At 58.6% G+C, this 13,525-nt stretch overlaps 1 protein-coding gene across 1 annotated transcript in view; it reads right to left on the minus strand.

Moving 5' to 3' along the window:
• LOC121274110 (NF-kappa-B inhibitor zeta-like) overlaps positions 1-13,525 on the minus strand; it is an 88,120-nt gene that overhangs the window by 37,173 nt on the left and 37,422 nt on the right. Inside the window, exons 7-8 of the mRNA XM_041181264.1 lie at positions 7,283-7,429; positions 6,955-7,006 (exon numbers count right to left, since the gene is read on the minus strand). Of these exons, the coding sequence (XP_041037198.1) occupies positions 6,955-7,006; positions 7,283-7,429 (199 nt within the window). The remainder of the gene's footprint in view (positions 1-6,954; positions 7,007-7,282; positions 7,430-13,525) is intronic.

Consider the following 13,525-nt stretch of genomic DNA (forward strand, 5'->3'; position numbering starts at 1 on the left):
CACCGTGTGGGGGAAACACAGACACAGACCCATCACTGTGTGGCGGATTCACAGGCACAGACCCACGTCCCGTCACCGTGTGGGCGAATCACAGACACAGACACAGACCCGTCACCGTGTGGGGGAATCACAGACACAGACACAGAACCCTCACCGTGTGGGGGAATCACAGACACAGTCCCGCGTCCCGTCACCGTGTGGGGGAATCACAGACACAGACCCGTCACTGTGTGGGGGAATCACAGACACAGACCCATATCCCGTCACCGTGTGGGGGAATCACAGACACAGACCCACGTACCGTCACCGTGTGGGGGAATCACAGACACAGACCCGTCACGGTGTGGGGGAATCACAGACACAAACCCGCGTCCCGTCACCGTGTGGGTGAATCACAGACACAGACCCGTCACCGTGTGCGGGAAACACAGACACACACCCGACACCGTGTGGGGGAATCACACTCACAGACCCGTCACCGTGTGGGGGAATCACAGACACAGACCCGTGTCCCGTCACCGTGTGGGGGAATCACAGACACAGATTCGTCAACGTGTGTGGGAATCACAGACACAGACCCGTCACCGTGTGGGGGAATCACAGACATAGACCCATCACCGTGTGGGGGAATCACAGACACAGACCCACATCTCGTCACCGTGTCGGGGAATCACAGACACAGACCCATGTACCGTCACCGTGTGGAGGAATCACAGACACAGACCCGTCACCGTGTGGGGGAATCACAGACACAAACCCGCGTCCCGTCACCGTGTGGGGGAATCACATAAACAGACCCGTCACCGTGTGGGGGAATCACAGACACAGACCCATCACCGTGTGGGGGATTCACAGACACAGACCCACGTCCCGTCACCGTGTGGGGGAATCACACACACAGACCCGCGTCCCGTCACCGTGTGGGGGAATCACAGACACAGACCCGTCACCGTGTGGGGGAATCACAGACACAGACACAGACCCGTCACCGTGTGGGGGAATCACAGACACAGACACAGACCCGTCACCGTGTGGGGGAATCACAGACACAGACCCGTGTCCCGTCACCTTGTGGGGGAATCACAGACACAGACCCGTCACCATGTGGGGGAATCACAGACACAGACCCGCGTCCCGTCACCGTGAGGAGGGATCAAAGACACAGACCCACGACCTGTCACCGTGTGGGGGAATCACACTCACAGACCCGTCACCGTGTGGGGGAATCAGAGACACAGACCCGCGTCCCGTCACCGTGAGGTGGAATCACAGAGACAGACCCACGTCCTGTCACCGTGTGGGGGAATCACAGACACAGACCCACGTCCTGTCACCGTGTGGGGGAATCACAGACACAGACCCGCGTCCAGTCACCGTGTGGGGGAATCACAGGCACAGACCCGTCACCGTGTGGGGGAATCACAGACACAGACCGGCGTATCGTCACCGTGTGGGGGAATCACAGAAACAGACCCACAACCCGTCACCTTGTGGGGGAATCACAGACACACACCCGCGTCCCGTCACCGTGTGGGGGAATCACAGACACAGACCCGCGTCCCGTCACCGTGTGGGGGAATCACAGACACAGACCCACGTCCCTTCACCGTGTGGGGGAATCACAGACACAGACCCACGTCCCGTCACCGTGTGGGGGAATCACAGACACAGACCCGTCACTGTGTGGGGGAATCACAGACACAAACCCGCGTCCCGTCACCGTGTGGGGGAATCACAGACACAGACCCGTCACCGTGTGGGGGAATCACAGACACAGACACATCACCGTGTGGGGGAATCACAGACACAGACCCACATACCGTCACCGTGTGGGGGAATCACAGAGAAAGACCCGCGTCCCGTCACCGTGTGGGAGAATCACAGACACAGACCCACGTCCCGTCACCGTGTGGGGGAATCACAGACACAAACCCCCTTCCCATCACCGTGTGGGGGAATCACAGACACAGACCCGTCACCGTGTGGGGGAATCACAGACACAGACCCATCACCGTGTGGGGGAATCACAGACACAGACACACGTCCCGTCACCGTGTGGGGGAATCACAGACACAGACCCACGTCCCGTCACCGTGTGGGGGAATCACATACACAGACACAGACCCGTCACCGTGTGGGGGAATCACAGACACAGACCCACGTTCCGTCACCGTGTGGGGGAATCACAGACACAGACCCACGTCCCGTCACCGTGTGGGGGAATCACAGACACAGACCCGTCACCGTGTGGGGGAATCACAGACACAGACCCGTCACCGTGTCGGGGAATCACAGACACAGACCCGCGTCCCGTCACCGTGTGGGGGAATCACAGACACAGACCCGCGTCCCATCACCGTGTGGGGGAATCACAGACACAGACCCACGTCCTGTCACCGTGTGGGGGAATCACAGACACAGACCGTCACCGTGTGTGGGAAAAAAAGACACAGACCCACGTCTTGTCACCGTGCGGGGGAATCACAGACACAGACCCGCGTCCCGTCACCGTGTGGGGAAATAACAGACACAGACCCACGTCCCTTCACCGTGTGGGGGAATCACAGACACAGACCCACGTCCCGTCACCGTGTGGGGGAATCACAGACACAGACCCGTCACCGTGTGGGGGAATCACAGACACAGACCCGTCACCGTGTGGGGGAATCACAGACACAGACCCACGTCCCTTCACCGTGTGAGGGAATCACAGACACAAACCCGCGTCCCGTCACCGTGTGGGGTAATCACAGACACAGACCCGTCACCGTGTGGGGGAATCACAGACACAGACCCGTCACCGTGTGGGGGAATCACAGACACAAACCCGCGTCCCGTCACCGTGTGGGGGAATCACAGACACAGACCCGTCACCGTGTGGGGGAAACACAGACACAGACCCATCACTGTGTGGGGGATTCACAGACACAGACCCACGTCCCGTCACCGTGTGGGGGAATCACAGACACAGACACAGACCCGTCACCGTGTGGGGGAATCACAGACACAGACACAGAACCCTCACCGTGTGGGGGAATCACAGACACAGACCCGTCACCGTGTGGGGGAATCACAGACACAGACCCGCGTCCCGTCACCGTGTGGGGGAATCACAGACACAGACCCGTCACTGTGTGGGGGAATCACAGACACAGACCCGTCACCGTGTGGGGGAATCACAGACACAAACCCGCGTCCCGTCACCGTGTGGGGGAATCACAGACACAGACCCGTCACCGTGTGGGGGAATCACAGACACAGACCCATCACCGTGTGGGGGAATCACAGACACAGACCCACATACCGTCACCGTGTGGGGGAATCACAGACACAGACCCGCATCCCGTCACCGTGTGGGGAATCACAGACACAGACCCACGTCCCGTCACCGTGTGGGGGAATCACAGACACAAACCCGCTTCCCGTCACCGTGTGGGGGAATCACAGACACAGACCCGCGTCCCGTCACCGTGTGGGGGAATCACAGACACAGACCCGTCACCGTGTGGGGGAATCACAGACACAGACCCATCACCGTGTGGGGGAATCACAGACACAGACCCACATACCGTCACCGTGTGGGGGAATCACAGAGAAAGACCCGCGTCCCGTCACCGTGTGGGAGAATCACAGACACAGACCCACGTCCCGTCACCGTGTGGGGGAATCACTGACACAAACCCCCTTCCCATCACCGTGTGGGGGAATCACAGACACAGACCCGTCACCGTGTGGGGGAATCACAGACACAGACCCATCACCGTGTTGGGGAATCACAGACACAGACCCACGTCCCGTCACCGTGTGGGGGAATCACAGACACAGACCCACGTCCCGTCACCGTGTGGGGGAATCACAGACACAGACACAGACCCGTCACCGTGTGGGGGAATCACAGACACAGACCCACGTTCCGTCACCGTGTGGGGGAATCACAGACACAGACCCACGTCCCGTCACCGTGTGGGGGAATCACAGACACAGACCCGTCACCGTGTGTGGGAATCACAGACACAGACCCGTCACCGTGTCGGGGAATCACAGACACAGACCCGCGTCCCGTCACCGTGTGGGGGAATCACAGACACAGACCCGCGTCCCATCACCGTGTGGGGGAATCACAGACACAGACCCACGTCCTGTCACCGTGTGGGGGAATCACAGACACAGACCGTCACCGTGTGTGGGAAAAAAAGACACAGACCCACGTCTTGTCACCGTGCGGGGGAATCACAGACACAGACCCGCGTCCCGTCACCGTGTGGGGAAATAACAGACACAGACCCACGTCCCTTCAAGTGTGGGGGAATCACAGACACAGACCCACGTCCCGTCACCGTGTGGGGGAATCACAGACACAGACCCGTCACCGTGTGGGGGAATCACAGACACAGACCCGTCACCGTGTGGGGGAATCACAGACACAGACCCACGTCCCGTCACCGTGTGGGGGAATCACAGACACAAACCCGCGTCCCGTCACCGTGTGGGGTAATCACAGACACAGACCCGTCACCGTGTGGGGGAATCACAGACACAGACCCATCACCGTGTGCGTGATTCACAGACACTGACCCATATCCCGTCACCGTGTGGGGGAATCACAGACACAGACCCGTCACCGTGTGGGGGAATCACAGACACAAACCCGCGTCCCGTCACCGTGTGGGGGAATCACAGACACAGACCCGTCACCGTGTGGGGGAAACACAGACACAGACCCATCACTGTGTGGGGGATTCACAGGCACAGACCCACGTCCCGTCACCGTGTGGGGGAATCACAGACACAGACACAGACCCGTCACCGTGTGGGGGAATCACAGACACAGACACAGAACCCTCACCGTGTGGGGGAATCACAGACACAGACCCGCGTCCCGTCACCGTGTGGGGGAATCACAGACACAGACCCGTCACCGTGTGGGGGAATCACAGACACAAACCCGCGTCCCGTCACCGTGTGGGGGAATCACAGACACAGACCCGTCACCGTGTGGGGGAAACACAGACACAGACCCATCACTGTGTGGGGGATTCACAGGCACAGACCCACGTCCCGTCACCGTGTGGGGGAATCACAGACACAGACACAGACCCGTCACCGTGTGGGGGAATCACAGACACAGACACAGAACCCTCACCGTGTGGGGGAATCACAGACACAGACCCGCGTCCCGTCACCGTGTGGGGGAATCACAGACACAGACCCGTCACCGTGTGGCGGAATCACAGACACAGACACAGACCCCTCACCGTGTGAGGGAATCACAGAAACAGACCCCTCACCGTGTGGGGGCATCACAGACACAGAACCGCGTCCCGTCACCGTGTGGGGGAATCACAGACACAGACCCGCGTCCTCTCACCGTGTGGCGGAATCACAGATACAGACCCGTCACCGTGTGGGGGAATCACAGACACAGACCCGCGTCCCGTCACCGTGTGGGGGAATCACAGAAACAGACCCGCGTCCCGTCACCGTGTGGGGGAATCACAGACACAGACCCGTCACCGTCTGGGGGAATCACAGACACAGACCCGTCACCGTGTGGGGGAATCACAGACACAGACACAGACCCGTCACCGTGTGGGGGAATCACAGACACAGACCCGTCACCGTGTGGGGGAATCACAGACACAGACCCGCGTCCGGTCACCGTGTGGGGGAATCACAGACACTGACCCGCGTCCCGTCAACGTGTCAGGGAATCACAGACACAGACCCGCGTCCCGTCACCGTGTGGGGGAATCACAGACACAGACCCGTCACCGTGTGGGGGAATCACAAACACAGACCTGCGTCCCGTCACCGTGTGGGGGAATCACAGACACAGACCCGTCACCGTGTGGGGGAATCACAGCCACAGACCCTCGTCCCGTCACCTTGTGGCGGAATCACAGACCCGTCACCGTGTGGGGGAATCACAGACACAGACCCGTCACCGTGTGGGGGAATCACAGACACAGATCCGCGTCCCGTCACCGTGTGTGGGAATCACAGACACAGACCCACTTCCCGTCACCGTGTGGGGGAATCACAGACACAGACCCGTCACCGTGTGGGGGAATCACAGACACAGACCCGTCACCATGTTGGGGAATCACAGACACAGACCCGCGTCCCGTCACCATGTGGGGGACTCACAGACACAGACCCACGTCCCGTCACCGTGTGGGGGAATCACAGACACAGACACAGACCCGTCACCGTGTGGGGGAATCACAGACACAGACCCGCGTCCCGTCACCGTGTGGGGGAATCACAGACACAGACCCGTCACCGCTAGGGGGAATCACAGACACAGATCCGTCACCATGTGGGGGAATCACAGACACAGACCCGTGTCCTGTCTCCGTGTGGGGGAATCACAGACACAGACCCGCGTCCCGTCACCGTGTTGGGGAATCCCAGACACAGACCCGTCACCGTGTGGCGGAATCTCACAAGCAGACACAGACCCGTCACCATGTGGAGGAATCACAGACACAGACCCGTCACTGTGTGCGGGAATCACAGACACAGACCCGCGTCCCGTCACCGTGTGGGGGAATCACAGACACAGACCCGCGTCCCGTCACCGTGTTGTGGAATCACAGACACGGACCCGCGTCCCGTCACCGTGTGGGGGAATCACAGACACAGACCCGTCACCGTGTGGGGGAATCACAGACACAGACACAGACCCGTCACTGTGTGGAGGAATCACAGACACAGACACCTCACCGTGTGGGGTAATCATTGGCACAGACCCGCATCCTGTCACCGTGAGGTGGAATCACAGACACCGTCTCGCATCCTGTCACCGTGTTGGGGAATCACAGACACAGACACACGTCCTGTCAACGTGTGGAGGAATCACAGACACAGACCCCTCACCGTGTGGGGGAATCACAGACACAGACCCATTTCCCACCATTGAGGGATTACAGACAGATACACACTGAAAATTACCTTCAAAGTTCCGAGCCTCAACATTCACTGTGACTCCACTCCATAAGATAGCCTGTGAGAGAAAGCAATGTTAGGACAGAAATTAGATTATTGTTTCCATACAGTCCCAGGACAGGTACAGCACGGGGTTAGATACAGAGTAAATCACCCTCTACACCGTCCCCATCAAACACTCCCAGGACAGGTACCGCACGGGGTTAGATACAGAGTAAATCTCCCTCTACACTGTCCCCATCAAACACTCCCAGGGCAGGTACAGCACAGATTGAAATCAGATATAATGATGTTTCATGTTATCAGTTGTATGTGTCTCGGGCTCCCCATGTACCTGTAGAATCTCTGGATATCCATAGGTGGCTGCGAGGTGAAGAGCAGTTTGACCTTTGAAATCTGCTGCCTTGATATCGGCTCCAAGTTCAATCAGATCAGACATAACCCCCGCCTGATTCGCTGTCACAGCTACCAGGAGTGGTGTCTGTGTGGGGAGAGAGAGAAATAGTAGACAATGTGTAACATGCCTCCCTTAACCCCAGGAATCTTCATCCACCAGCCCTACAGCTCCCTGTACCCACAAACCCATCATCGACCAGACCCAACCTCTCCCTATACCCCCAAACCCATCATCGTCCCGACCCAACCACTCCCTATACCCCCAAACCCATCATCGACCAGACCCAACCACTCACTGTATCCCCAAACCCATCATCGACCCAGCCAACCCCTCCCTGTACCCCAAAACCCATCATTGACCAGAACCAACCCCTCCCTGTACCCACAAACCCATCATCGACCAGACCCAACCTCTCCCTATACCCCCAAACCCATCATCGTCCCGACCCAACCACTCCCTATACCCCCAAACCCATCATCGACCAGACCCAACCACTCACTGTAACCCCAAACCCATCATCGACCCAACCCAACCCCTCCCTGTACCCCAAAACCCATCATCGACCAGACCCAACCCCTCCCTGTACCCCCAAACCCATCATCAACCCAACCCAACCCCTCCCTGTACCACCAAACCCATCATCGACCAGACCCAACCCCTCCCTGTACCCACAAACCCATCATCGACCAGACCCAACCTCTCCCTATACCCCCAAACCCATCATCGTCCCAACCCAACCACTCCCTATACCCCCAAACCTATCATCGACCAGACCCAATCACTCACTGTATCCCCAAACCCATCATCGACCCAACCCAACCCCTCCCTGTACCCCAAAACCCATTATCGACCAGACCCAACCCCTCCCTGTACCCACAAACCCATCATCGACCAGACCCAACCTCTCCCTATACCCCCAAACCCATCATCGTCCCAACCCAACCACTCCCTATACCCCCAAACCCATCATCGACCAGACCCAACCACTCACTGTATCCCCAAACCCATCATTGACCAAACCCAACCCCTCCCTGTACCCCAAAACCCATCATCGACCAGAGCCAACCCCTCCCTGTACCCACAAACCCATCATCGACCAGACCCAACCTCTCCCTATACCCCCAAACCCATCATCGTCCCAACCCAACCACTCCCTATACCCCCAAACCCATCATCGACCAGACCCAACCACTCACTGTATCCCCAAACCCATCATCGACCCAACCCAACCCCTCCCTGTACCCCAAAACCCATCATCGACCAGACCCAACCCCTCCTTGTACCCCCAAAGCCATCATCGACCAGACCCTACCCCTCCCGGTACCTCCAAACCCATCCTCGAACAGATCCAACCCCTCCCTGTACCCCAAACCTATCATCGACCCAACCCCTCCCTGTACCCCAAACCCATCAGCGACCCAACCCAACCCCTCCCTGTACCCCCAAACCTATCATCGACCCAACCCAACCCCTCCCTGTACCACCAAACCCATCAGCGACCCAACCCAACCCCTCCCTGTACCCCCCAACCTATCATCGACCCAACCCAACCCCTCCCTGTACCACCAAACCCATCATCGACCCAACCCAACCCCTCCCTGTACCCCCAAACCCATCATCGACCAGACCCAACCCCTCCCTGTACCCCCAAACCCATCATCAACTAGACCCAACCCCTCCCTGTACCCCCAAACCCATCATCGTCCTGACCCAACCCCTCCCTGTACCACCAAACTCATCATCGTCCCGACCCAACCCCTCCCTGTACCACCAAACTCATCATCGTCCCGACCCAACCCCTCCCTGTACCTCCAAACCCATCATCGTCCCGACCCAACCCCTCCCTGTACCACCAAACTCATCATCGTCCCGACCCAACCCCTCCCTGTACCCCCAAACCCATCATCGACCCAACCCAACCCCTCCCTGTACACCAAAACCATCATTGACCAGACCCACCTCCTCCCCGTACACCCAAACCCCTCATCAACCAGACCCAACCCCTCCCTGTACCCCCAAACCTATCATCGACCAGACCCAAACCCCTCCCTGTACCCCCAAACCCATCATCATCCCGAACCAACCCCTCCCTGTACCCCCAAACCGATCATCGTCCAGACCCAACCCCTCCCTGCACCACCAAACTCATCATCGTCCCCACCCAACCCCTCCCTGTACCCCCAAACCCATCATCGACCCGACCCAACCCCTCCCTGTACCCCCAAACACATCATCGACCTGACCCAACCCCTCCCTGTACCCCCAAACCCATCATCAACCAGACCCAACCACTCCCGGTAACCCCAAACTATCATCAACCAGACCCAACCCCTCCCTGTACCGCCAACCCCATCATCGACCAGACCCAACCCCTCCCTGTACCCCAAAACCATCATCAACCAGACCCAACCCCTCCCTGTACCCCCAAACCCATCATCGACAAGACCCTACCCCTCCCTGTACCCCCAAACCCATCATTGACCAGGCCGAAAACGTCCATGTACCCCCAAATCCATCATCAACCAGACCCAACCCCTCCCTCTACCCCCAACCCGATCATCAACCCAACCCCTCCCTGTACCCCCAACCCCATCATCAACCCAACACCTCCCTGTACCTCAAACCCATCATCGACCCAACGCAACCCCTCCCTGTACCCCAAACCCAACATTGACCTGACCCAACCCCTCCCTGTACCCCCAAACCCATCATCGACCCAATGCAACACCTCCCTGTACCCCAATCCCATCAACGACCTGACCCAACACCTCACTGTACCCCAAACCCATCATCGACCAGACCCAACCCCTCCCAGTACCCCCAGATCCATCATCAACCAGACCCAACCCCTCCCAGTACCCCCAAATCCATCATCAACCCGACCCAACACCTCCCAGTACCCCCAAACCCATCATCATCCCGACCCAACCCCTCCCTGTACCCCCAAACCCATCATCAACCAGACCCAACCCCTCCCTGTACCCCCAAACCAATCATCGACCAGACCCAACCCCTCCCTGTACCCCCAAACCCATCATCGACCAGACCCAAACCCCTCCCTGTACCCCCAAACCCATCATCGACTCAACCCAACCCCTCCCTGTACCACCAAACCCATCATCGACTCAACCCAACCCCTCCCTGTACCACCAAACACATCATCAACCCAACCCAACCCCTCCCTGTACCCCCAAACCCATCATCGACCAGACCCAACCCCTCCCTGTACCCCAAAACCATCATCAACCAGACCCAACCCCTCCCTGTACCCCCAAACCCATCATCGACCAGACCCTACCCCTCCCTGTACCCCCAAACCCATCATTGACCAGGCCGAAAACCTCCATGTACCCCCAAACCCATCATCAACCAGACCCAACCCCTCCCTCTACCCCCAACCCGATCATCAACCCAACCCCTCCCTGTACCTCCAACCCCATCATCAACCCAACACCTTACTGTACCTCAAACCCATCATTGACCCAACGCAACCCCTCCCTGTACCCCAAACCCAACATTGACCTGACCCAACCCCTCCCTGTACCCCCAAACCCATCATCGACCCAATGCAACACCTCCCTGTACCCCAATCCCATCAACGACCCGACCCAACACCTCACTGTACCCCAAACCCATCATCGACCAGACCCAACCCCTCCCAGTACCCCCAGATCCATCATCAACCCGACCCAACCCCTCCCAGTACCCCCAAATCCATCATCAACCCGACCCAACACCTCCCAGTACCCCCAAATCCATCATCATCCCGACCCAACCCCTCCCTGTACCCCCAAACCCATCATCAACCAGACCCAACCCCTCCCTGTACCCCCAAACCAATCATCGACCAGACCCAACCCCTCCCTGTACCCCCAAACCCATCATCGACCAGAACCAAACCCCTCCCTGTACCCCCAAACCCATCATCGACTCAACCCAACCCCTCCCTGTACCACCAAACCCATCATCGACTCAACCCAACCCCTCCCTGTACCACCAAACACATCATCAACCCAACCCAACCCCTCCCTGTACCCCCAAACCCATCATCGACCAGACCCAACCCCTCCCTGTACCCCCAAACCCATCATCGTCCCGACCCAACCCCTCCCTATACCACCAAACCCGTCATCGTCCTGACCCAACCCCTCCCTGTACCCCCAAACCCATCATCGACCCAACCCAACCCCTCCCTGTACCCCCAAACCCATCATCAACCAGACCCAACCCCTCCCTGTACCCCCAAACCCATCATCGACCTGACCCAACCCCTCCCTGTACCGCCAAACCCATCATCGACCAGACCCAACCCCTCCCTGTACCCCCAAACCCATCATCGACCAGACCCAACCCCTCCCTGTACCCCAAAACCATCATCAACCAGACCCAACCCCTCCCTGTAACCCCAAACTATCATCAACCAGACCCAACACCTCTCTGTACCCCCAACCCCATCATCGACCAGACCCAACCCCTCCCTGTACCCCAAAACCATCATCAACCAGACCCAACCTCTCCCTGTACCCCCAAACCCATCATCGAACAGACCCTACCCCTTCCTGTACCCCCAACCCATCATTGACCAGACCGAACACCTCCATGTACCCCCAAACCCATCATCAACCAGACCCAACCCCTCCCTCTAACCCCAACCCCATCATCAACCCAACCCCTCCCTGTACCCCCAACCCCGTCATCAACCCAACACCTCCCTGTACCTCAAACCCATCATCGACCCAACGCAACACCTCCCTGTACCCCAATCCCATCAACGACCCGACCCAACCCCTCCCTGTACCCCAATCCCATCAACGACCCGACCCAACACCTCCCTGTACCCCAAACCTATCATCGACCCAACGCAACACCTCCCTGTACCCCAATCCCATCAACGACCCGACCCAACCCCTCCCTGTACCCCAAACCCATCAACGACCCGACCCAACCCCTCCCTGTACCCCAAACCCATCAACAACCCGACCCAACCTCTCCCTGTACCCCAAACCCATCATCGACCAGACCCAACCCCTCCCAGTACGCCCAAATCCATCATCAACCCGACCCAACCTCTCCCTGTACCCCAAACCCATCATCGACCAGACCCAACTCCTCCCAGTACCCCCAAATCCAACATCAACCCGACCCAACCCCTCCCAGTACCCCCAAATCCATCATCAACCCGACCCAACCACTCCCTGTACCCCCAAACCCATCAATGACCCAACCCCTCCCTGTACCCCAAACCCATCATCAACCCAACACAACCCCTCCCTGTACCCCCAAACCCATCATCGACCAGAGCCAATCGCTCCCTGTACCCCCAAACCCATCACCAACTAGACCCAAACCCTCCCTGTACCCCCAAACCCATCACCAACTAGACCAACGCCTCCCTGTACCCCCAAACCAATCATCGACCAGACCCAAACCCCTCCCTGTACCCCCAAACCCATCATCAACCCAACCCCTCCCTGTACCCCAAACCCATCATCAACCCGACCCAAGCCCTCCCAGTGCCCTTAATCCCATCATCGACCCTACCCAATCCGTCCCGCTACACCTAAACCCATCATCGACTAGACCCAACCCCTCCCTGTACCCCCAAACCCATCATCGACCAGACCCAACCACTCCCTGTACCCCCAAACCCATCATCAACCCAACACCTCCCTGTACCTCAAACCCATCCTCGACCCAACCCAACCCCTCCCTGTACCCCCAAACCCATCATCGACTAGACCCAACCCCTCCCTGTACCCCCCAACCCATCATCGACCAGACCCAACCACTCCCTGTACCCCCAAACCCATCATCGACCAGACCCAATCCCTCCCTGTACCCCCAAACCCATCATCGACCCAACACCTCCCTGTACCTCAAACCCATCATCGACCCAACCCCTCCCTGTACCCCCAACCCCATCATCAACCCAACACCTCCCTGTACCTCAAACCCGTCATCGACCCCACGCAACCCCTCCCTGTAGCCCAAACCCAACATTGACCCGACCCAACCCCTCCCTCTACCCCAAACCCATCATCGACCCAACGCAACCCCTCCCTGTACCCCAAACCCATCATCGATCCAACGCAACACCTCCCTGTACCCCAATCCCATCAACGACCCGACCCAACCCCTCCCTGTACCCCAAACCCATCATCGACCAGACCCAACCCCTCC

The sequence above is a fragment of the Carcharodon carcharias genome (assembly GCF_017639515.1).
Source record: "Carcharodon carcharias isolate sCarCar2 chromosome 29 unlocalized genomic scaffold, sCarCar2.pri SUPER_29_unloc_6, whole genome shotgun sequence".
NCBI classification, from domain to species: domain Eukaryota; kingdom Metazoa; phylum Chordata; class Chondrichthyes; order Lamniformes; family Lamnidae; genus Carcharodon; species Carcharodon carcharias.